General features: G+C 36.0%; 4 protein-coding genes across 4 annotated transcripts; 3 read left to right on the top strand and 1 right to left on the bottom strand.

Annotated features, from left to right (window-relative positions):
- The first annotated feature begins 651 nt into the window (after nt 1-651).
- Nucleotides 652-1,461, top strand: LOC139892934 (uncharacterized). Its single transcript, XM_071876064.1, has 3 exons — nt 652-776; nt 943-1,155; nt 1,241-1,461. Exons 1-3 carry the CDS (start codon nt 708-710, stop codon nt 1,292-1,294), a joined length of 336 nt encoding a protein of 111 aa, XP_071732165.1. The 5' UTR covers nt 652-707; the 3' UTR covers nt 1,295-1,461.
- A 1,289-nt stretch (nt 1,462-2,750) lies between these two features.
- LOC139889588 (probable disease resistance protein At4g27220) lies at nt 2,751-6,166 on the top strand. Its single transcript, XM_071872531.1, has 3 exons — nt 2,751-5,627; nt 5,809-6,071; nt 6,130-6,166. Exons 1-3 carry the CDS (start codon nt 2,751-2,753, stop codon nt 6,164-6,166), a joined length of 3,177 nt encoding a protein of 1,058 aa, XP_071728632.1.
- Nucleotides 6,114-9,822, top strand: LOC139892933 (disease resistance protein RPS2-like). The gene is made up of 3 exons (XM_071876063.1): nt 6,114-6,504; nt 7,783-8,520; nt 9,172-9,822. Exons 1-2 carry the CDS (start codon nt 6,232-6,234, stop codon nt 8,392-8,394), a joined length of 885 nt encoding a protein of 294 aa, XP_071732164.1. The 5' UTR covers nt 6,114-6,231; the 3' UTR covers nt 8,395-8,520; nt 9,172-9,822.
- A 6,736-nt stretch (nt 9,823-16,558) lies between these two features.
- LOC139892932 (ribosome-binding factor PSRP1, chloroplastic) lies at nt 16,559-18,831 on the bottom strand. The gene is made up of 5 exons (XM_071876062.1): nt 18,443-18,831; nt 17,882-18,025; nt 17,518-17,787; nt 17,299-17,407; nt 16,559-16,910 (listed from the first exon to the last, which is right to left on the bottom strand). Exons 1-5 carry the CDS (start codon nt 18,710-18,712, stop codon nt 16,792-16,794), a joined length of 912 nt encoding a protein of 303 aa, XP_071732163.1. The 5' UTR covers nt 18,713-18,831; the 3' UTR covers nt 16,559-16,791.
- Between the last annotated feature and the right edge of the window lie 6,964 nt (nt 18,832-25,795).

Below are 25,795 nucleotides of genomic sequence, written 5' to 3'. Positions count from 1 at the left end.
TCTAAACCATATAAACCCTAATATCTAAACCCTAATATCTAAGACCTAATGTCTAAAAACTCAACATACGCTCGAAAAACACGATAATTGTTATATATTACTTCTTCGAGCGTTTTCCCGCCAAAATAATAACATTCATCACGAAGTGTCTTTTCTAAATGTTCTTATTTTCATCCAATCTATAATGTTCGTGAACAAAGTTTTTTCAAAAAACGAAAAAAAAAAATTTGTTTTCCCTCGCTTCCTCCCATTGGTTAATATATATATATATATATATATATATATATATATATATATATATATATATATATATATATATATATATATATATATATATATATAGGCAGGATCAATGGGGAAGTAACCAAGCGGGGGGAAGCAAATTTTTTTTTTCGTTTTTTTGAAAATTTTTTTCCGGCATCAAGATCACACGAAAATATGAACATTTAGAAGAGACACTTCGTGATGAATGTTATTATTTAGGCGGGAAAACGATCGAAAAAAATAACATTCATGATAATATTGTTCGTGGAGAATATGAACGTTTTTTTTTCCATATTTTGTGAAGTAAACTTTAGTCCGATTTAGAGTTTAGGGTTTAGTGCATAGAAGCTCTATATCTTAAATTCCACCCTTATGAATCATTCATCTTCTTATAACTATCGAAATATCGCGCCGCACATCAGCAACAAGAAATATTAGCATCAATGGCGGTCAGCGAGCTTGCTTGTACCTACGCTTCACTGATCCTTCACGATGATGGAATCGCAATCACTGTAAACATTTCAATCACTTCATTTCTATTCAGTTGTTTTTTTAATATTTATCTTTAATTTTAATTTTAATTTGTATCTGATAGTTAGGGTTTCAATTTTGTAATTGATAATTATGATTTAAGTTTTGTACTAGGTTATGATTAGGGGTTTAATTTTGTATCTGTAGGCTGAGAAGATTGCTACACTAGTAAGTGCCGCAAATGTAAGCATTGAATCATACTGGCCAAGTCTATTTGCCAAGTTATGTGAGAAGAAAAACCTTGATGACCTAATCATGAACATCGGTGCCGGAGGTGGTGGTGCTGCCGTCGCCGTCTCTGCACCCGCCGGTGGTGCTGGTGCTCCAGCTGCTGCTGCCCCTGCAGCTGAAGAAAAGAAGGTAGCTTATATCTGTTTTGTTTATATACTTGTTTGAATGTTTTAGATATGCTTTAACAAATTGTTGTGATTTGAATATGATTTAGGAAGAAGCTAAGGAAGAGAGTGATGATGATATGGGATTCAGTTTGTTTGATTAGAGATTTTGTGTCAACAAAACAATGTAATGGTTGTTTAACAAACTTGTGGAGCCTATTTGATAGCTGTTTTATGTTTTTTGTCTTTTCAGAATTTGAGATTTTGTATTTGAATTTGATGTTTCACATTGTTATCAATTGGGAGCAAAGTGAAAGTTTTGATTTTGATCTTCTACTTATGCATTCTAGTTCAAATTTTGTGTTGTTAGTTTGTTACTATTTGCTTTTAATTTAGACATGAGATCACTTGGTTAGTTTAGATTCTCATTAAGGTGTTTTAGTTGGTGCTGTTTGATTTGTGTGTGTATTGGTCTGTGTGCTTCAATATTAAACGTTGTATCTTAAACCCATTCCATGTTGTATTGTTCTAAAAAGATTTATGGATAGATTGGATTGTTTGTACTAGAACTCACAGATGAACAAAAAGAATAAAAAATAATTGTGTGATCAAACATCTTGATACATAGTAGAAATTACAAGTTAGGAACTAAAGCTTAACCAAAGGTGTGTGGTAGTGATATACTTTTTTTAGCGAGAGGTTAGGTGTTCGATTCCTGGGTGAGGTTGCACCTTTACCCTTGAATTTCACTCAAAGGTGCCTTCGCGTTGTAGGGGCCAGTGGGGGAGGGGGGTTTTACAGCCCATGCCTCGGATTGGGCCGGGTTTCTTCCTGGACAGCAGTTGAGGGCGGGTTATGCAACTGTGAGAGACGAACGCATGGGTATTAAGTCCCCTATCCGGTACTCCTGTTCAAAGAAAAGGAACCAAAGCTTTACCACACTTTTATTCACCAAATTATGGTTAAATATATACCCAATTACAAGCCAATGAAAAAATTTCAAGGGAGATCTAGTTAAAGTTAAACTCATTAGTTCCAAAACGGCTCTAAAGTCCAAAAAGGTTAAGGCTAGAAATTGAATTTTTTTTTTTTTTTTTTTTTTAACGAATTGTATGTGAGTGTGGTTTTGATGGGTCCTCTTTTCTTTTTCGGCTTCGGGTTGTTTTGATGCGGAAGATGGTTTTTAGTCAGGCTTTGGAGTTTCTTGATTACTGCCCTTCTTTAAATATTTTTTTCTTTTCGAACTTTGATTTATAACTATTATTTAATCGGTAAAAATATATATAAAAACTAATTCAACTTTTACTGATAATATTTAATAAACAAAAATATTTAAAGTTAATTTTAAAAAGAAAAGACGTATAAAGTCAAAACATAGATTATTAATATGAAATGAATGGTATATTCTAATTCTATAAATCATTCATAAAAAAAATATTGCAATTATATGAATCAAAAAGTCAACAGAATGCGTCTTCCTAAATGTGAAAAAAGCAATTGCTTACTATTCTTCTTTTAAACCAATAGTCTGCTCTGAAACTCACTTTCCATTAATCTTTTTGCTTGTTGACTTATAACAATCTTTTTGTTGACTTTTTTGAATACCAATCGGTGAACGAAATGAATGGTGTAGATATTGCCGTTTCTGTAATCGTAAAGCTGATCGAATACACGGCTCGACCAATCGTTCAGCCATTTGATTACATACTACACCACAATACCAACATTAACAGTTTAAATACCCAATTATTACTTCTTAAAAGTTGCCTGCTTGAGGTTCAACAACAAGTGGATGCAGCTAATAGAAATGGAGAAATTGTTCTCCCCACTGTACAAAACTGGCTTTCTGAAGCAAATACTTTAGCAGCAGAATCAGATAGTTTTTTAAGTGATGAAATTGATAGAAATCACAGGTGCTTGAGTGATTCATTCCCTGATTTGAAGTTGATTTACAAAAGTAGCAAGGAAGCTAAGAAGAAAACAATGGCAGTAAATAAGCTGTTAGTAGTAAGCGAAAACTTTAATCGTGTTTCTGTCCCTGCTGGGTTACCTTCAATTTGGGATAAAAATGGTGTTACTGCTGTTGCTGGAGCTACATCTGTTGGTGATTTGGATGGTTTTGAATCAAGAAAACGACAATTAAGAATGGTGATGGAGGCATTGGAAGATGATAGTGTGGATATTATTGGTGTATATGGTATGGGTGGTATAGGGAAGACTACTTTTGTGGAACAAGTTATACGACAAGCTTATGCACAACAACTGTTCGATGAAATGCTCATGTTGGTAGTTTCACACAAGCCTAATTTAAGAAAACTTCAGAGTGATCTTGCAGAGATGTTGGAGTTAAATTTGAAGGAGGAAGGTGAGTTTCTTAGGACTGCTCGTTTACGTGAAAGGCTGAATCAAGTAAAGAGGATATTGATTATATTGGATGATGTATGGACACCGATTGATTTGAAGACAATTGGCATACCACATGAGGGTAATTTTCATAAAGGTTGCAAGATTATCTTGACATCAAGAAGTTTAGATGTATGTAATGCCATGAATACTCAAAGAAATTTTTATATGGATGTTTTATCGCAAGTGGAATCATGGAACTTGTTTAGGAAAATGGCGGGTGATGTAGTTGATTCGGGTGATCTTAATCCTATCGCTACAAAAGTTGCTAAGAGATGTTCGGGATTGCCTCTTGCAATTGTAACGGTTGCTCGTGCATTAAGACATAGAAGTAAACACGCTTGGCGTGATGCACTTCGCCAGTTAAAGAGTTCTACGACGAATAATGTTAAAGGAATGTATGCAAATGTTTTTGCATCATTGGAGTTGAGCTTTAATTTTTTAAAAGATGAAGAAGCTAAATCTTGCTTCTTACTTTGTAGCTTGTTTAAAGAAGATCTTGATATTCCTCTCGAATGTTTGGTAAGATATGGAACAGGGTTAAGGATGTTTCAAGAAGTTCATACGTTAGAAGAAGCAAGAGACAGAGTGCACACGATTGTCGAGAATCTTAAAGCTTCATGTTTGTTAGTGGATAGCGATGTGGAAGATTGTTTTCAGATGCATGATGTTACAAGGGATTTTCTCCTTTCGGTAGCCTCAAAGGGTCTTTACATATTCTTCGATAGGTTAACACCTCAATATCTAGAGTTACTTAACGAAAACAAAATTAGTGATGCTTATGCAATCTCAATGGTATTGAATGATCTTGAAGATTTTCCCGTTGGTTTAAACTGTCCGAAGCTTCATTTATGGCGGTTAGAAGGGTCAAATGGGTTAGTCCAATTTTCAGGTAACACAGGTTTCTTTAATGAGATGAAAGAGGTGAAGGTTGTACTCATGCATCATGTATATATTCCCTTGATACCTTCATCATTCATGGCTTTCAAGAAACTTTTAACTTTATCCCTTGAACATTGCAAATTAGGAGATTTGTCACAAATTAATAAGTTGAAGCACCTAGAAGTCCTTAGCCTTATCCACTCGGATATTGAGAAATTACCAAAAGAAATCGGTGAACTCACGAGCTTGAGACTTTTAGATTTAACCGACTGTAACAACCTAACAGTAATCCCGTTTGGCGTATTCTCCAATTTGTTTAACTTAGAATGCTTGTACATGATGAATAGCTTTGTCCAATGGGGGTACGAAGGTCAAAATGATAAAGCAACTCTTGGTGAGTTGAAGAACTTGTCTCGTTTGAGCACATTAGAGATGCATGTCCCAAGTGTCAATCTTTTCCCTGAAGATCTAATATTTCGAAACTTGGTTAGATTCAAAATATTATTAGGTATGGATGTTAGCCAAGTGATAAGTTACTCATACCTTAAAACATTAAGACTTACACTCCGTCAAGGTCTTAGTTTACATGGCGGGATATATAAGTTGCTTAAAGGAGCACATCATCTAATCTTGGACTACTCAATTTTGAACTATTTGGAAGACTTGCATAGCATTGTGTATCAATTGAAGAAAGGTTTCAGACATTTAAGATGTTTAGAGGTCTACGGTTATAATGGGGTCGAGTCTTTGATCGACACAAGCATCTTTCCCGTTTTGGAAAATGTAAAGATTGTTTCTGCATCTAATCTTGAAATGATATGCTATGATCATATGCCTGATCAATCGTTTTGTGAATTACGTGAATTGATGCTGAGCTTGTTACCAGAATTAACTTGTTTGTGGAACGATCCAATGGGACATGTATGTTTACGTAATCTTAGGACTCTATATGTATCCGCTTGTCACAAACTTAAAGACCTTCTTTCTCAATCTACAGCCAAAGATCTTTCAGAGCTTCAAAAGTTATCGGTGTCTTCGTGTGAAATTCTTAAAGTAATATTATGGAAAGATCGAGACATTTCACCTAGTCGAATTGTTATGCCAAAGTTGAAGTCAATAAAGCTAGAGATATTGCCAAGTCTCTTGTGTTTCTTCCCAGAAGAAACTTCAAATGGAAGTTGTGAAGTACAAGAACCTCTTTTCAATTCAAAGGTAACAAAAACAATATTGTCATAACAATAATCTAATTTATGAATTAACGAATAGGACGTTGTAACACTTTGAACAACTTTTTACCTGTTTGATCTGTTTGATCCATTTGGCCAGTTCCTTTTTAAGACCGTTAGTTCAATCAGTGGAAAAAATTAAACCCAAGATGATGTTTATATTGCAGGTTGACTTTCCTTCCCTGGAAGAGTTGACTCTTCGTGAACTGCATTCCATCAAGGAAATTTGGCCACTCCAAGTTTCTGTTGCCAATTTTCGCAGCCTGCGGATCATAATTGTTTTTGGCTGTGACAAACTAGCGCTAGTATTTCCATTTTATATGCAACAAATGTTGCAGAATCTAGAAATACTCTCCGTAGAATGGTGTGATTCGGTACAAGAGGTGTGTGAAACTAATCGACTCGATATTCATAATGAAAATGATGCAAAGTCAGCAACTTTTTCGTGTGTTAGAGACCTTAACTTGGGAAAGTTACCATTATTGAAGCATCTATGGTGGAATATCAACCCTCATACAAGTTTAAGGAATTTGAATTCTCTACACATCTATGAATGTGATGCTTTGATCCATCTTTTCACCTTTAATGCAATGAAGAGTCTTGTTCAACTTCAAGAACTCAAGGTAAGTTCATGTAAAATGATGACAACAATATTTGCCAATGAAGGAGAAGATGATGTCATTGTGCTGTCTGAATTATCCTTTGTTAAACTTGAAGATCTACCAGAACTGTCAACTTTTTGCCTAGGGGGTAGTAGTTTAGAGTTTCCGTCATTGGATATGATTGAGTTCAAAAGTTGCCCCAAAATTAAAGCATTTGTTGCTTCTGATGTGCATCAGGAAATGAACCTCTTCAATAAAAAGGTATGTGTTATTGTTCCCAAAAAAAAAGTAAATTTTTTTTAGAAGTTTGATCAATAGTTGTTGATAGTCTCATAAAACTATCATTTATACATTATACATTATATTATACATTATACATATATGTACTAAAAGAGAAAAACGATGGAGCCACATGGTTATGGTTGCTGTATCGGCCAAATTGTGCCCCGAATCCCGGATCCACCTTTCCTTTTTTGACCCGATTCCTTTTTGTCTTTTTTATGTTATTTTAATTTGTCACATGATGTGACATTTAATTTTTAGCATGTGAAACTCAAGCGATGTCTCTCTTTTTTTAATTTTGAAATTTAAACTATGTTTTTCTTGAAGGGTTTAATTTTTTTCATTTATTTTAGGGAAAATTCTATAAAAAGGTAACATTTTATACCAATTTTCCTATTTTCGGTAATATATTTCATTTCGCTATAAAAAAATGAGTCCTTTTTCAAAAGTTAATCAAAAAGAGGGGTGTCGTTAACTTCTGTTAACTTTCTCAGTTAAGTGTCAACTTTGCATAACATGTCAAGTCCTTTATCGACCAACGTTTTCAACTCGCGATTTTGACGCACGTTTTTCAAAGGGCGTTTTCGATGCGCATCAATCGTGGCACATTTTCAACTCGCGATTTCGACGCGCGTTCTCGAGGCGCGATTTCGACGCGTATCGAAATATTGCCATTTTCGATCATGTCTTTGGGAATTACTTTATATGGGAAAAACACGCATCTAAAAACACGCCTAAAAAACGTGCATCAAAAACACGCATCGAAAAACACGCCTCGAAAACGCGTGTCAGAATCGCGCGTCGAAAACATGCGTCGAAATCGCGATTTGAAAACGTTGGTCGATAAAGGACTTGTCATGTTATGCAAAGTTGACACTCTGAGAAAGTTAACAAAAGTTAACGATACCCTCTTTTTTGATTAACTTTCGAAAATACACTCCTTTTTATAGCGAAATGAAATATGTTACCGAAAATAAGAAAACTGGTATAATATGTTACCTTTTTATGGAATTTGCCCTTTATTTTATTTAATTTGTACTTCTAACGATAACCTATTATATGTTGTTAACATACATGAATGGGTTGTACATAGCGATTATTATTGACTTATTTGCAATTGAGCGTTAGAATAATTTGACAATGACTACTTCTCTATTGGACCTTGAACCCACAACCGCTTGTTTTTCGGTATTAGAAAAGTACAAGTGTGTGATTTAAAAGGGCTTTTTTTGTTAATGATAATATATTAATATGTAGGTTGCGTTGCCTAATCTGAAAGCATTGTACTTGGATGAATTGAATAGCTTGGTTGGCATATGGCGAACTGAACTTCAAGAAAAGAGTTATGGTAAACTTCAAGTCCTGAAAGTCAACAACTGTGATCAACTGTTAGATCTTGGTCCAGTCAACATGCTTTCAAGATTGCAGAATTTAGAAGTAATTCATATAACGAATTGTGGCTCACTTGAACAACTCTTTAGCCATAAACAGCCACAAATTCACCACAATCTTGCCTCAGTTTCACTAAGCAAGTTGGTTGATTTAGTATTAATTGAACTACCAAAGTTACAACAAATCTGGTGGCATACAACTCCAAACGAAACTTGCAGGTTTCAACGGCTTGATTCTATTGAAGTTACATGTTGTGACATCATTGATTGCGTATTCCCGGTATCTGTAGCTAGAGGCTTACCCCGTCTCCAGAAACTGAAAGTTGATTCATGCAAGTCAGTAAGAACGATTGTTGGAATGAATGTAGCAGCTGACATAATTCTTCCTCAGATATGTAGCATTGAGCTTGAAAATCTTCCAAATTTGGTTAATTTTTGTACTCATATGTCCGAGTTAAAGTGGTTATCCTTAAAATAATTACGAATTGTGAACTGCTTTAAGATGGGTTCGTTCGTGTCAACTTCAAGCTTTAATGGTGAAGGGTCTGGATGGTATTCAGATGAAAACATTTCAAACTCCATTAAAGCGTTATTCACCGAAAAGGTAATTCACAATTGTAGGTCACATCCTTTTTATCACATGAGTAATGGTGAAATATTTTTAACTCCAGGTTTGACCCATTGACACCAATTTGACCTATTCAACCTGTTTAACTCTTTTCCTTACAGATAGTGTTTAGATAAAATTATCTAGATGGTCCCTATGGTTTTATTGAAAAAGTGTATTTAGTCCTTTAAACTTTTTATTTATGTGAATAGTCCTTTTTCTTTGTAAGTATGGTCTTGATTAGTCCTAAGCATAACAGAGGTAAAATTTTTCGTTAAATTCTTATTCCATGATTAGTCCTTTTTAGTTTTTACAAAATAAAGGACGAACCATGGAAGAAGAATATACGAAAAAAATTAAACTCCTTTATATAAAGGACTAAGCAAGATCAAACTTACAAAATAAAAGACTATTCACATAAATAAATAGTGTAAATGACCAAACACATTTTTTTCTGTAACCACATGGACCAACCAAATAATTTTCTCTAGCATTTAATTTACCCGGTTGACCCGTTAGTTATAATATCATAAGTAAATGGGTCAAGATTGCAACCTCTAACGGTTCATGATTATTACTCTTTAAGCCACTTGGTCAAAGTTCACATAGTCTATGAAACTTACATACCAAATGAAATGTGCCAAACAGGTTGTTTTACCAAACTTGGAGAAACTACGCATTGACAACCTCGAGTGTACGAATGCATTATGGAATACAAACATGATAGACGAATCCTTCGGTCAACTGAGAATACTAGACGTGAGGAACTGCAACAAGTTGTCGAAACTCGTACCATCAAGTTTCCTCCCCAGACTAAAGAATCTCGAAGAGCTATGGGTTAATCAATGTCATTTCCTGGAAAACATTATAGAGCAAACAGAAGAAGATTTTAGAGAAGAAGTCATACTTCCTATGCTTCACACAATTCGACTAATAAGTCTACCAAAGCTTGCAACTTTTATGTATGCAAATCACAGCTTTGAATGGCCGAACTTGGAAAGATTGGCGATCGAAGATTGCCCAAACGTGAAAACATTCTCTTCAGTGGTCCAGGTTGTTCCTAAGCTAAATGCAGTTAAAGTAGGCTACGGTTTACAAGTGTGGAAAGATGATTTAGAGAGCACCATTCTACATTTATATCATTCTCGAGCAAGGTAAGGTAGACCAAGTAAGTTGTGTTTTAGCATTTATATGAATTTTGGAAACTCGCGTATATAAAAGTTAGAAATATATGAAATGTGTAGTATGATAATTCAAGAAGACTTATCCATCAATACTCAGTTTACTCTTTACAATTGGTGTAAGACATTTTTTAAAGATTGTGACAAACGTAATCTATCTTTAGCTTTGATTGATTGTTGAAATCTAGTTTACGGATTAGCCTTGCTAGTTATCCATGTGGCTATAACTTATCGTTAGAATCGGATCAAGTATAATAGAGGTAAGTGGTTATTTGTGTTAAACGCCACAATAGGATAATGAACCTATGAGTAGACGACACCCTGTAAATTGTATAGCCGTTGTCCGGTTCTCATAGTGGATTTTCAGACCTAAGGTTATGGTCGACGTAAGACTCAACATACTTACTAACTTATAAAGTGGTGTTGTAACTTACCGAAAGACACGGTCCGCGTCAGAAACGTGATACCGTAAGTTAATCCGGGGTGTATAGCTATATTCTAAAGGAGAGATATCTCAATCTTATTCGTAATAATCAGATCCAGTTAGCCAAGACAGTAGGAACATATGAAGTCCGGAAATTGTTAAGGTACCTCTTAAGAAAAAGTTTGTCCTTGGTTAGGGTTAAGAAAATCCGAATATGTTATTTTGTATGTCATCTTATTCAATTTTCTTTTTTTAACGGCGGTTAGTGTTGAGTGCAAAGAAGAATTAAACAAGGAAAGTATTTTCTTGGGCAACAAGGTCAAGACGCGAAAAAGGAAAGTTTCAGAATGTTCTTGCTTGTTCCCTAAGTTGTTTCCTTATTTTGTTTTTGCCTATAAATATGATCATCTGTAACCCATAACAAGGTGCACAAAATAATAAAGAAAGATCTATGGTTTGCGCCCGTGGACTAAACCCTTCTCCGTGTTTGGAGTTGGGATATAACCACGTTAAATCCATGTGTCGTTTATTTATCGTTTCATGCTTTATTTTATCGTTTGTCGTTGTGGGTTTGGTGATTGGTTTAAATCACCGGCCTTGTTTGGGTCCAATATTCCAACAAGTGGTATCAAGAGCTCATGGTTTCGAGTGGGAGCGATGGCGATTTGAAAGCATGGTGAACGAACGACGGGTTTTGTACAACATGTATCGAGATCAAAGGATTTTGTTAGAAGATCGCGAAGAACTCATGAGTATGTCTATGTACTCATGAGATAATCTATTAAAATTGGTCTATGATTATAATAGGTTATCGTGGTGGTTCGCGGTGGTAACGGAGTCGGTGGTCGGATCGATAGGTTTTGTTGTAGAAGAGAGAATTTTTTCGGAATTCGGAATTCTGATGCAGCTGTGGTAGAAAATTCGTACCGGTTTCGTTAACGGTTGGATCTCCGTGATATTTTAACTGTAGGTTGTCGACTCATAGATCTAGTCGTATACCAATTTTGAGAGTGATCAGACGGTTGGATTGGGAGGTACGATTTTACGAAGTTGCAGTAACTCGGTTTTGGGGTTTAATTGCAGAGCTGTGGTTGAAAATTCATAGAGGGTCCGTTAACCGTCGGATCGTCGTGAAAATTTTTCTGTAGGTGTTAGACATGTAGGTCTAAAGCATATCCAAAATTCGTAGCGATCGGACCGTTCAATTTGGAGATATATTTTTTCAAAAATTGCAGCCGCCAGGAAAAATCCTTTTGGGGTTTGTTTTCGCAGCTGTGCGAAAAAAAATTAATTGTGGGTTCGTCTACCGTTAGATCGACTTGATTTTTGGACTGGTGATGCTACGCATATAGATCTAGTTATGGTAAAAATTTGAGATTGATCGGACCGTTGGATTTTCAGTTATGATTTTTCAAATTTGGGCAGTTTCAGGGTTGAACTTTTTCGGGTTTGATGACGCGAGTGCGAGTCGTTTTTTTTTGTCTCGTGAAATTTCGAGCGATACGACCTGTATTTTTTCGGGGATGTGGGTTTGTTATGGAAGCTCAGGAGGTTGCTTTTATCTCGGGTTAGAGCAGTTGGATAACGAACAAGATGCATCGAGTCGAAGTCGACAGTGGGAGTTATCGGGGAAGTTTGTCGCTTGCGTGGTTATGAAACTGGGTGACCAAGCGTATGGTCGGATATTCCAAGATGATTGGGATATTATGGAACTTGAGCTTTCTAGGATCGTTGAGGGTGTCGGGAACTCGGTTGAGTTTAGTAATCGACGGAAGTTATCGAGCTAGTGGGAGTTAGTCAACTAGTAGAGTGGTGGAGATAATTATGCGACGTTGTTCTCCAAAGTTCTCAAGATTAGTGTGATGATTCCGGGTATCACCGGGGCTTCGATTACTTGTTTTACTCTCCGATGACAAAGAAATTTGCGACTGACTGGTGGTACGAACCAAGTTTCTTCTCGAGTAGCCGCGGTTTTATTTCTTACTCGTACAGTGGGAGCGTGCTTGGGATGAGAAGATGGGTTTGTGAAATTCATAGCTATGAGGAAGTCAGTGTACCAACGAGGAAGCGAAAAGTTGAAAAGATGGTAGACTTCAAGGTGGTGATGGCGTTCGCACTAGGGTATCTTGAAGAAGAGTCTACAAAGGCGTCTGTTGGAGTTCTTTTTGTTGGTGAAGGAAATCATTGATGGACGAGAAATCTTGTACGAGGGTGGTCGTTACATGTGTGTTCGGGATTGGACGTGTCTAGATCGACGTGTGAGCCATGGTTGTCTCATGAAGAATCCTATATTTGAAGTGTCGCATACTTCGATTGGTCTTCTAGTGTAAGAAGATGATCTTCGTGTAAGAAAATGGCAGCGATAGAAACCGAGATGGCTCAAGCTAGTAACTAAGAGATTGGATTATCGCTCAGCGGTGTTTTTTGGTGTCGAAAGACTTCATTTGCTTGTAGGCTAACGAGTGAAATGCGGCGTGATTCGGGTAGTTTATCCGGCGGTATCAAAAGGAGTTAGTAATCGGCTAGTCTAGAGTTATTGTGGGTTTTGGAATAAACATTGTTGACGGGTTGGCGAAGGTTGTTTAATGTCTCCTTCGAGTGGGAGATTGTTGAATGCAAAGAAGAATTAAACAAGGAAAGTATTTTCTTGGGCAACAAGGTCAAGACGCTAAAAAGGAAAGTTCCAGAATGTTCTTACTTGTTCCCTAAGTTGTTTCTTTATTTTGTTTTTGCCTATAAATATGATCATATGTAACCCATAACAAGGTGCACAAAATAATAAAGAATGATCTATGGTTTGCGCCCGTGGACTAAACCTTTCTCCGTGTTTGGAGTTGGGATATAACCACGTTAAATCCATGTGTCGTTTATTTATCGTTTCATGCTTTATTTTATCGTTTGTCGTTGTGGGTTTGGTGATTGGTTTAAATCACCGGTCTTGTTTGGGTCCAATATTCCAACAGTTAGGAGTCGCTGACGGGTTCCGAACGCGATGTCGGAACCCACCCACTCAATCATTTCCTGGTACGAACATTACAGTTCTACCGCCCCTTAGGAAGAAATCCCCACGGCGAATCTATACATGCATCGCGTGTAGTAAACCCCTCGGGTGAGGTTCAAACGCAAGACGCCCGCAACCTCCGAGGCCCATTAAATCTCAAGGGAAATATTTTCCGCTCATGGGGATTGAACCTCTGACATCCCTTATATGAAGTCAAGTCATCACTAATATACCAACAATCTTGAGGTTTGACATCTTATTCATTAGCTTAGGGTTTGGTTCCATCTCGGAACGACGTTGGGGTAGGACATCATGTTTCGGCAAGAATCACGATAGGCTAATTCTTAGTGATCATAATAGAATCTAGAACTAGTCTGATGGAGAGTTAGAGTTTACCCTTGCAAATCAACCTACCTTTCTAATAAGTCCATATTCCACTTCATAATGTGGGTCTGTTTTATGCCATCAGGTCTAACCCTGGACAATGGGTCTGTTTTGCACCTGAGCTGTGGGTCTGTTCTATACCATCAGCTCTGATCCAGAAAAATGAGTATGTTTTGCACCTTTCCTGTGGGTCTGAAAAATACCCAACCCATCAGGTCTAAACTAGAACCCGTAACCTATAACCACTTCAGTTACTTATTTTATCGTCTTTTTAATACCTGACCCACCTGTGGGTCTCTTAATCATATTTAATAAATCAGTTACTACTTGATGTGTAAATTAGTTAACACCTCCACCAGTTTGATATACTGAAAAAATAGAAATTACACATAGCGAAAGTTACACATTAGCTACGACATTTTTAGGCAATTTGAACTTCGGTAGTACGCAACTTTAGGCCGCCGTACCTTGGGGAAGAAGATCATATATGTTTTAAGGGAATTGTGTTTAACGCAAGCTCGAACCGACCCGAGCTTAAACGAGCTACTCGAGCCCGAGATTATTTTAAGGATCAGTTACTAAACGAGCTCGAGCTTCTTATATTAAGCTTGAACAAGCTCGCGAACCTAAACGAATTTTCATTTATATACACTAATTATTTTTTTGTCTAATAATATACTACTAAATAATTGTACAGTAATTATTATCTTGTATAAAGAATAAAATATTATAAATAAATCGTATCATATTATATACTGGCAATCGGTGTTCCGGATGTTGGTGACGGCCGTTGGCGGCTGCCTGTAGCCTATAGTGATGTGGTGGTAGTCAGGGTCTGTTGACGACTTCCGGTTTTCGTTGGTGGTCCGCGGAAACTACCTGTAGGTTGTTGGTTGCTTGGATCTGCGGGTTTGTATGTCCTCAGAAAAGTTGGCGGAGATGGCCTGATTTCTTTTGGTTTGACTATGCGTTTAGCGTTGGTTGGTTACTGCATGTCTGTTTAGTTCATACCTTTTCCGTAGTCGTGTCTATTCGGGTGGACTCGATGTTGTTGTCTACGTGTGTTGACTTAGTTGACCTCGGAAAATTGATGTTTACTGGAGTGTTCTCTCGGGGTCCTTTTACCCGCTCGAACGGGGTTTTGATCTGATTCGACGGGCTTGTGTCGAGTACGAGAGATTATTTTGGTTTGCAGGCCTCGGGTTAGGTGCTGCTGGAGTGCATGGCGTTCTTTTTAGTTGTGTGGCTTTTAAGTAGCGTCGAATGCGGTGTTAGATACGAGTTAGGTTTTATGTATGTTTTAGATTTAGGTTTGGTGGTTTGTACGTATGTACTGTTTCTTACAATTTCAATGTGCTTGGTGGAGGCTACTACTCATGCTATAGTGATTATTCGGTGGTTACTAGCGGCTGTTGCTGGCAATCGGTGTTCCGGATGTTGGTGACGGCCGTTGGCGGCTGCCTGTAGCCTATAGTGATGTGGTGGTAGTCAGGGTCTGTTGACGACTTCCGGTTTATGTTGGTGGTCCGCGGAAACTACCTGTAGGTTGTTGGTTGCTTGGATCTGCGGGTTTGTATGTCCTCAGAAAAGTTGGCGGAGATGGCCTGATTTCTTTTGGTTTGACTATGCGTTTAGCGTTGGTTGGTTGCTGCATGTCTGTTTAGTTCATACATTTTCCGTAGTCGTGTTTATTCGGGTGGACTCGATGTTGTTGCCGACGTGTGTTGTCTTAGTTGACCTCGAAAAATTGATGTTTACTGGAGTGTTCTCTCGGGGTCCTTTTTCCCGCTCGAACGGGGTTTTGATCTGATTCGACGGGCTTGTGTCAAGTACGAGAGGTTATTTTGGTTTGCAGGCCTCGGGTTAGGTGCTGCTTGAGTGCATGGCGTTCTTTTTAGTTGTGTGGCTTTTAAGTAGCGCCGAATGCGGTGTTAGATACGAGTTAGGTTTTATGTATGTTTTAGATTTAGGTTTGGTGGTTTGTACGTATGTACTGTTTCTTACAATTTCAATGTGCTCGCTCTCTTTCAAATTTCGTCCATTTTGTGTAGGACGTTCAGAGCGAGACCTTTCAATTTTTGTCATTCGTGTGTACCACCGGATCTTTACGATCTTTTATATATATATTAATATTTTCGTCGAAAGAAATACTGTATAATTAAAAAAGTATGCAATAAATGGTATGACTCAACCCACCCTGGGTTCCCAAGCCCGTCCAACCACAATCCCAACAAAAAAAGCAATCAAAACAACTCTCAAACACCATCTCTAAACAAGAATCCCACCTATGGATGTCTTTGCATAGTTTCATTTACATAAAAAAGACTCAACAAGATTCATAATTCGAACCAAATGAACATTTTTAACGATAAAGTTTTATAAGATGCTAGCAAGCAGCTAGCGAAAAAACCACAAACGGTTTCATATGCCAAGAATGAAGATGAAATTCTTGGATTTTCTGATATTAATTCTACCTCTACTAATCCAATGAAAAGAATGATTACAGATAGCATCGAAAATACAATTTTCCACCACCTGAATTGAGCCGAAAGCCTTCTTGTTCCACTGATATCATAAACTCCATAACAAAGCAGCAATAATGACCAGCAATTTGTCTTTCGTCTTGTTCGCAGCATTCCAGTTTTCAAACTAAAGGACCCAATCGGACCAAGAACATATGTGAACCAACCATGAACATATGTGAAACAAATATGACACGGGTATAGAAAAAGATAAAATCTTTATGAATTTTTTATTTGAGATTTATGAGAACTTTAAGGAATACAAGCTTAAAACCTTTATGGAGACGTTACCTTTATGGAGATTTAACGATAATTAAGAACCGCCATTGAGGACTTAGAAAGCTGTTGATTATGGTACATAAGACGATGAATACAATGTTTGTTTTACTATTTGTGTGATTTAACTTTTTACATGTAAATAATTAAGAAGTGCCAGAGATTGCAACTTCCTTTACCTAGTGACTTTTTGCTTCAAGATAAGATTAATCAACATAAACAATAAAGAGTAAGCAACATTTCTGGATGAAAGTGTAATAATCGATATTTACTTGGTTGAATTTCAATATTACAGACCCGGCTTCTCTAGTTCTTGCAAGCTCCATACAAAACATTGTTTCAAGAAAATAAACATGTTCAATTTTCAAAGCTTCAAACTTTAGTGTATCTTGAATCTAGATCGCCCATACAAATATGTCTTCAAAGTTGACAACTTGAAATTGCCATCTTTAACTAAACATCAACCTTTTCTTCTTAAAACTAATGTTGACTAATCATTTCGGCATCCACATCCTCTATTTTCTGTGTCTCACCATTTTCTTTAGGCACAATAATTCCATAGCCTCCGGATTTTCTTTTGTACAAGATGTTAATCTCACCTAAAACAAACAATTATCCAAGTTAACACCATATCATCCGAATTATAGGTAGCAATTGCAACCAATTTACCTATAAAAGGGTCGATTTGGATTATGCATTTTCTCCAACGCGGGTCAAACAGGTTGAGAGTCTTCCAAAACTTACACAAATGTTTGAGTTCTTCAATGAGATATAAATGCAAAACAAGCTACTAATGATATTTTTTAAAAACAGCTAGATAGAGATGATAATATAGTCTTTCTATAATAAGACTAATCCCAAAATTACCCAACCTTGTTTATGCGTTAGAATTTGTCATAATCCGTCTGACCCACCCAATTTGCCACATCCAATCCAAATCAATACTATTAAACAAAGAGAAGTCAATAATAAACCACAATCGCTTACCAGTTTCTTCATTTCTAAAGCCATAAAAGTCATGATCGACATTCTCGAGTTGCTCAATAGCTTCCGACACGGTCAATGGAGGCATATCGAAATATTTCGTGCGAACAATCTGACCAAATTTTGAATGTCAGTCACACACAAAATGAATAAAAGACACAAATAAAAAGAATAAAAGACACGACCAAAGTTTATAAATGCAATTAGATTGGATTTGCTAACCTCAGGGACAAGATCATCCTCAAAACCTTCACTATCTTCAACTTCTTCTTCTTGAGGAACCGCAACCGAATCTTCATTTATCGATATTTGTGGTTCCCTAACTTTGAGTCTATCAAATCCCTTCATGTGTCTACCATGATCTGAATCTTTCTCCTTAATTTTCCGTAACTTTCTTTGCATTACAGATGACACTAAATCGATACTTGCATACAAAGTTTCGGCTTCTTCTTCTGCCCGAATAACTCCATGTTTCTTGGTGAACAGTGTAACCTATTCATAAAGGCACATTCATACTGTATATTAAGCAAGACACAACAGCAAAAAATTCAGTTAATAAATAAAAAAGTTTTTAATTAAAACAGACCTCGGTTCGACGAACTTTGGGGCCTTTACCGAATTCGCCACCCCTGACGGAAACACGGACATCAACTTCTCTAACAAGATGGCTATGCTTTTGAATAGCCTTTCCCACTTTATCTTCTACATGAGTCTTGACAGATTCAGATAACTGTTTCATATATAAATCAAGAAAATTGTTCGTGATTTTAAACACCTACTAGTAATTATATGAAAATTCTATCTACCTTGCTTAAAAATACTACTTTCACATGCAGAATCCACATAATTAACAAAGTAAGTAAAAAGGGTGTCTGGATCTACATTCTTGAACTAAAATTATCTGCAAATATTTAATTTATAATATTGTTATAATTCTGGATTTACTATCATAATCTATTTCATATCCAACAATAAACTTTGTATGTAATTTAAGAGACTTATGACAACCCAATTGCCAAAAATAACTTGTACAACTCAATTATCATCATCCAAAATCACCTAACCACATGTAAAATATAAATACTATAATTAAAAAGGGATATTTTTTAAGAAATACATTAGATAATACTAATTTAGGGTACATCACCTCAAGATTTTTGCCTTGTAGAATCAACTTCACGGAAGATAAGGAACCATCCCATGACATTTTAATTACAAAAGGGGTTTGCTTTGTAATACACCTTTTAGGCACAGTATTAACACAAGACTTGAAAAATGAGCTTGATTTCAAGAAACTTGATTTGCTTGATGAAAAAGAGAGGGATGAAGCAGCATTTGAAGACGGGCATGATGATTGTGGTAGATGGGTGTTTGTTATTTGCAAAGTTTGAGTTGGAGATGCATAAAAAGTAGCCATTTTTAGTAAGAAGTGTGATGAATCAGTAAGAAATTAGGGTTTTTGAGATGCTTAAATGGGGAAGATGAGTGTTAAGTTCTAGACAAGAATTTTGAATTTTTGTTTTTATTTCTTTTGAATCATTATCCAGATACAGATAATTTGCAGAGGATAGTGGCAGATTCTTTGAATAAAATTGGGTCCCATTGGGCCATATATTCTTTGTTTTCTTGGGTAGCGTGGATGGCACTGGACCATCTAAGGCCCAAAACATTTATTCATTATTTGTCTAGTTTTTGCCAAAACAAATAAATTCACAACAAATAATTAAAAAATCTTAGCACCATAAAAATGAATAAAAATTCCTAATTAACCCCTATATTACTAAGACTAGAATTAAACCAGCGTCAGATTTACCCGTCAAATGAGGTGGAAAGGCCTTTGACGCCTCTGACGCCATTAACGGGGCGTCAAAGTTTGACGCAAAGGGGCGTCAGTCGGATACTTGATGGAAGAGAGAGGGAGCGTGAGATGTGGTACCAACCAATCACATGTTTTCTCAATTTATATTTATTATTTAATTTATTTATTTTCCACCCAATTTCCAATCAGATTTTACCATCTCACTCTCCAAAGATTTGACACAAAAACTTGACATTTTAGGTTAACGGAAGTCAAATACAATCACAGTCAAAAACCCACTTTTGCACCAAAAAGTGCACAATCTGATTCTGACGTCACAGTCAGGGTTAGGAATAGTCTAAATGTCGTGGAGGATTGTGTCGTTTGACACAAACCCAACAACAAAACCATGTCAAAACGACATTTAACCAAAATCCAACCCAAAAAATGCAAAATACCCTCCTCAACTATATCCAACTTACAAAATCTACCCACAACTCCAGGGGGTAAAACATAAATTCTCTTAATCAAAATAAAAACTTCACCTAAACACTTCGACAGCCCGTATCTTCCTTCTCGCCCCGAGTTAAATTTCACCGACCACACCGTTAAACTCGCAATGTTTTTATAAACAAAACGAAACTAACTACATTCGAAATGGACACTTTTTAAAAAACGCTAAATACAACGACAACCCATATCTTCCCGCTCGCCGCGAGTTAAATTTTTTCGACAGCAGCGTCAGACTCGAAATAATTTTATGAACAAAACGAAAATAAGTACGTTCGAAACGGACACTTTTTAAAAAACGCTAAACACAACGACAGCCCGTATTTTCCTGCTCGCGGGGAGTTAAATTTTTTCGACAGCACCGTTAGACTCGAAATAATTTTATCAACAAAACGAAACTAACTACGTTCGAACCGGACAATTTTTAAAAAAAAGCCCTAAAGACGACGACACCTACAACGACGTTTAACACATGGCCGTTTTCCCTTTTGTAAATACATAAAGCTACGTTAAATATGAATATGCACACCGAAAGCTCCCGTCGCATCGCGCGGGTCGGATCCGGACTAGTTTGTAAATAAAACTAGATTTCATAATAGTCAGTTATCAAATGTACTGCTAATTATATATTATTGCGTTATAGATATTTTTAGAGAGGGAAAAGATGATTATATTGAATAATCTCGTCTCCATCTTTGCTTTCAAACTTATAATGGGGTTTTGACAAAATGAACTGGAGTTGTAAACTTATAACTGGAATGTATATGTTAAAAGTTTGAGTTTATGTTTATAAATGTTTGATTAACTAGCTATAGTTTAAAGGTGGAAAATGAAATATAAAGATAAGAAGCAAGTGATATATAAGAATACAAGAGGTAATTATTAGAGTTTCACCACTAATAAGATGTTTAACATTTTAACAATGTTATAAGTGGAAGTTTATTTATAAATAAGATAATCTTAAACTCTCTTAAAACTTACTCACCCAATACACGCCTAAAATTATGTTAGACTTTTACATTACTCTATGCTATTAGACTATTTGTAATGGTTGTGGCGTTTCTTTGTAATGTCACTTGCCTTTTTGCACTTTTTTGCTGAGTAGGACGTGTTTCTTTTTTGGGTGGAGTAGTGGTGGTGTTTCTTTTTGGTGTTAGTTAGGAGTATTGTGATGATGTATTGAAATATAAATTAGGTTAAGTATTAAAAGATGATAAAATAATATTTTAAAATTAATAAATAAATAAATAAACAAGTGACACCAAGTTTCTTTTGGTGTCACTTTCTAACTCACACCAAAGTAACGTCACAAAATGACACTCCATTACAGTAAAAATTAACGTTTCTTCGTTGCCACATGGGCAAGTGACGGTGTCACTTTGCACAGTTACAAACAACCTTAATAATTTTATATTATCAATACTTTTCAAGATCATGAAGTGTTATTTTTTTAACGGGCAATCATCATTTGACACTAAAATGTTCATTACAATGAATAATTAGTGATATTTCTTTATATTTTATTAATTTTTTTTCGAGAACAAGATATTTGAATCTTCATTTGGAGAAAGTCAAATACAGTCATGCCAGCATGGCATATTGCTAGGGATAGGCACAAGAAAATTGATACGACATGCATGTCTTGGATTTACGGGATTTGGATGGCTATGTTTAAGGGGTGATGATATACCTAACAATTTTTTTTGATAAATTCATTCATTCTGCACATTGACAGGTTGTATTGTACAAATAAGCAACGTATAATGTGGTGAATGGATTTATCAAAAAGCTTGTTAAATATATAATCACCCATGTTTAAGACCACGTACTCTCATCATGACGTACCTTCTTTCCAAGACTGACTGTCACATCAGTGTGACATCAGTTAGGGATGACATTGGATCGGATATGGAGAGTGATGCCGTATCCATATCCATATCCATTTAGTTTTTGTTCATCCATATCCATATCAATTTAATTTTAGTTCATCCACTCATATCCATATTCAATGGATTAAGCGGGTTAATGGATATCCAATGGATATTAAAAAAAAAGTTATAAATTTTCCTTCATGCGATGAAAACTAAAACGTAGTATAACGAAAACAAATATGACATAACATAATTAAAATCTATCCACAAGAATGTGTAATATTTATTGAAGATAGAACATAATTTGTTGAATTTAGTATTCCGTATTAAACATAAGATATGAAAAACTAAATATATGTAATTTTTTATGTTTATTTTGTTAGATATACATGTTTTATTGTAAAATACAATAGTTATTTCATTATATGATTGAAAGCAGAATGTAAATATAACAGTAAATACATTTATAATAGTAAATATGTAAGCATACATATGTTTATGTATTTATATATGTATTTCGGGTGTTGATGGATATATCCATGGATGAAACTTTTCATTCATGTCCATATCCATATCCATTTAGGTTCATCCATATCTATATCCGTATCCATATACATTTAGGTTCATCCATATCCATTAGAAAGCTGATGGATCGGATGAATATCCACTGGATCGGTGGTCATTGTCATCCCTAACATCAACACTTTTTTCTCATCACTAACCAAAGACTAACTGCTAATAACCATGACGTACTCATTATTTTACTGAAAATTAAAATAAACTAGTTCATTATTTTAATGAAATGGACGAAAATACCCCCACATGCGTGGCACATGTGAGGGGTTTCTGTTAAATACTAACGACAGTTAGCAAGGGGTACCATTCACGAAAGTTAAACAAAACCTAGGTACCAGCTACGAAAAAAAAGAAGTTTAGGTGTTGTGATGATAATCTGAACAAACCACGGGTACTAACGGCATAATTTTTTCAATTTTTAATATTAAACTTATTTTACTTATTATTATTACTTATACTTATTTTATAGCCGTTAAATGATTAAAACATCCGTTCTATATGCTCCACAACGGCTAAACTGAGTACAAGATTGGATTGCGGGTTCAACGGCGGATTGATAATTGATATTGCTCAAATTAGACATATCTTTAGTCGCAATATCAAGTCCTATCGTTGTTTAATTTGTGTATAATCATAGTATATCCGTTTATATTTCATTCTATTGTAATTTAGTATAGAATCATTGCATACTTGAAGAAATATAGAAGATTATGAATGATACTGCTCAGGGATCGAAAACAAGACCAGAAACCCACAAAAGTAAGGTGCGCGCCGCACACTACTAAGGGTGCGCCGCTCACAAAGCCAAATTTTGATCAGAGAATCTCCAGAGACGAAATAAGAGTGCGCCAAGGAGTGCGCCAAGGGAGTGCGCTCAGCTCACTCAGTGCGCTCAGCGCACTTCCTCCATGCACTCTGACGTGTAAAGCAGATCTGAACGTGCAACTCGAGCTGTAAAGGGAAAATGGGGTAGGTGAACAGTGCTTGCCGCGCACTCTCTTTTGTGCGCTTGGCGCACCCTACTTTCCAGCAACTTTTCTTCCCTTTTAAGCCCCTTTCCAGCTTCATTCTAAAAGACACCAGTTCACAGTCATTTCATAGGCTAAGGTTACGATTCAAGGTGATCCTTGGAGTAATCCAGGATCACCTAATCCATCATTTCAATCCGGAATCAAGAATCATCAGGATCATCATCTAAGATTTCTTCAAAAGGTCGATTCTTGTTAGTTCAATGAATTCTATCTTTATTTTCAGTTTGTTATTGTCTTTAAATATGATTGTTAGCTAGTTCTTTTTATGCTTGTCTAGATAAATAACCGAGATATTGAATGTTTGTTTTTGATTGATTGTTCTTATGCGCGATAGTTTGATGTTTGAATACAAGAACCATTCTTGTAAAGTTTAATCTTTTCGATTCAATTAGTTGGTATATTTGTTTAACCAAGAAACACCATCTTGTTAATTTAGTATATCGATTTACACCTAGTGACAAGTGTTTGCCCGTCTTTTACCTAAAGGGGTAAGTTGCATTCAAACGATTAATCTATATAGGAATGTAAGAACGACTCTTGTAGATACTTTCGGCATAGCTTAATTGATATGTATAGTTGTCTAGGAGAACGATCAATTCCTTAGAATCTGTTATACATATTTTCAATTACCTAGTTCCATTGATTAATAGGTGTTAGTAATTTGCCTTATTCAGTGACGTTTATAGGGATCCTATTACAACCACTTAATTGATTACTTGGGTTGGGTGAATTGAGCATTTAACCGGGCCAAGGGAATGAACTAAGCTAAACCATTAGTTGACATAGGAGTGGATCATGTACAACACATCATTGACATGATCATAATTCAAGTCTTTAGACTAGTTGAATTAGTTGATTACAAATAGGAGGTCTTAGATGACAAGAACATCACTTGCATCGTGTAATCCCGTTTGAGTGTTTGCGCAAGACTACTCTTGGTAAACCGATCAATTAGTTCTAGTGCATAGTCAATCAATCCGGTCTTAATCCATAATAACATTCAATATCGAGGGTAAAAAGTCTAGATGAGCATATTACTTTAATTTGATATAAAAACTATCTTTTCATTTTTATAAATCTAAAATACCAAAAATATTGTCTTTTAAACTTATTTCTTTATTGATTTGCCCATCGTTAAAGGGCAACCCAATATCTTGTATTTGTTTGATTTCATTTTATCTAGTTAAATCCCAATTTAGTTTATACAATCTTAACTTGGAACGATACACGGATTTTACCATATCTATACTACTACATGATCGGGTACACTGCCCGTTAGTGTGTAGTAATCTTTAATCGGTATTTTTCCATACTACTTTATACAACAATTCATATACCACGTTTCGCACATCAAGTTTTTGGCGCCGCTGCCGGGGACAGTTGTGTCAAGATAAGAATTGTTGACTAAGTTGTGATTATTATTTTTTAGATTTTATCATTTTTTTTGTAGAATTTTTATTATTATTATTTTTTTATCACTGTTTAGTGTCGGTGCTTTTATTCTTTTCTAGTTTTTTTCAGTTGCAGGGAAATGGTCGACCACAGGAATATGACAATGGGTGAGAGAATGATAGTAGAACGAAGGAAACTAATCGAATTATATTTATCTCCTAGTATTACCAACAAGGGGTACCAAGAGAAAGAAGAAGATGAAGTTGTGGTTAACACTAAAAATATGTCTATGAAAGAGAGGATGATAGTCGAAGGTTTCTGCCCGTATTTTTATGGGTCTTGGCAATGTTGCATGAATTCGGACGTAAAACATTCGAGTCCCCTACCCACTATGCAACTCGTTACTGATCATTATTCACCGTTGATTCTGTTTCCGGAACATTCAAATGTGACAGAGTCCAGTCCAACTCCAAAACTTATAACTTCACAATCTATTGTGCAAAATGAACTGGTTGTTGAAAAATGTACTCGTTTAGATCTACTTTCTGAGCTTTTGCAGGATTTCCCAGAGTTACATTCTTACTCTTCTAGTTATATAGATGAGATTGTGGTAAAGGAGGAAGACGGTTTGCTACTCGTTCTCATGGCTAATGGTTATGAACCTACAACTGAAGAATTAAAGGAATTGAAGCTGGAAATTGAGCCCCGCTCAATAGTTGAGATTCACAGCGGGTCCATGCTTATTCCAGAGGATGTCAATTAGGGGAAGACAATCTATAAAGACCCATTTGACCAAGATTCACCAATAAGAATAAAAGTTTTACTGAAAACCGCACTTGGAGGGGAGTCATGTGTTAACCCTTGGGTTAGGTTATCCTTTTTCGGGAAACTAAAAAAGGATTTATCACATATAATATACACCACCCGAGGTGTAAATGATTGGCTCACTATTCTGATTCGTGAAACTTTTTCCACCGACTTCACATCTCGTCCGATAAAGTGTGGGGGAGTTTAACCCCACTAGGCTTTAAATTTGGGGTCGATTCGAGTGCATGACGCGTTAAAAAAAGTGCACGATGTGTTTCAAGGTTTTAGTGATGCTGGCTGTAAGTAACTAGAGGGGGTGAATAGTTACTTAATACGTTTTTAACAATTTTTCGATTGATCACCAAATTCGATTTTACTTTGATCAACCAACTCAACTCAAACTTGATGTGTGTAGTGTATATGTTCAAAATGATAAATGAAGTAATGTAAAGAACATAGACACAAGGATTTATAGTGTTTCGGGTGGATGTTAACTAATCCACCTTAATCCACTC

Source organism: Rutidosis leptorrhynchoides, chromosome 2, assembly GCF_046630445.1.
Source record: "Rutidosis leptorrhynchoides isolate AG116_Rl617_1_P2 chromosome 2, CSIRO_AGI_Rlap_v1, whole genome shotgun sequence".
NCBI lineage: Eukaryota > Viridiplantae > Streptophyta > Magnoliopsida > Asterales > Asteraceae > Rutidosis > Rutidosis leptorrhynchoides.
Note: the sequence above shows the minus strand (reverse complement) of the source record. Positions and strands in the feature narration are given on the sequence as shown.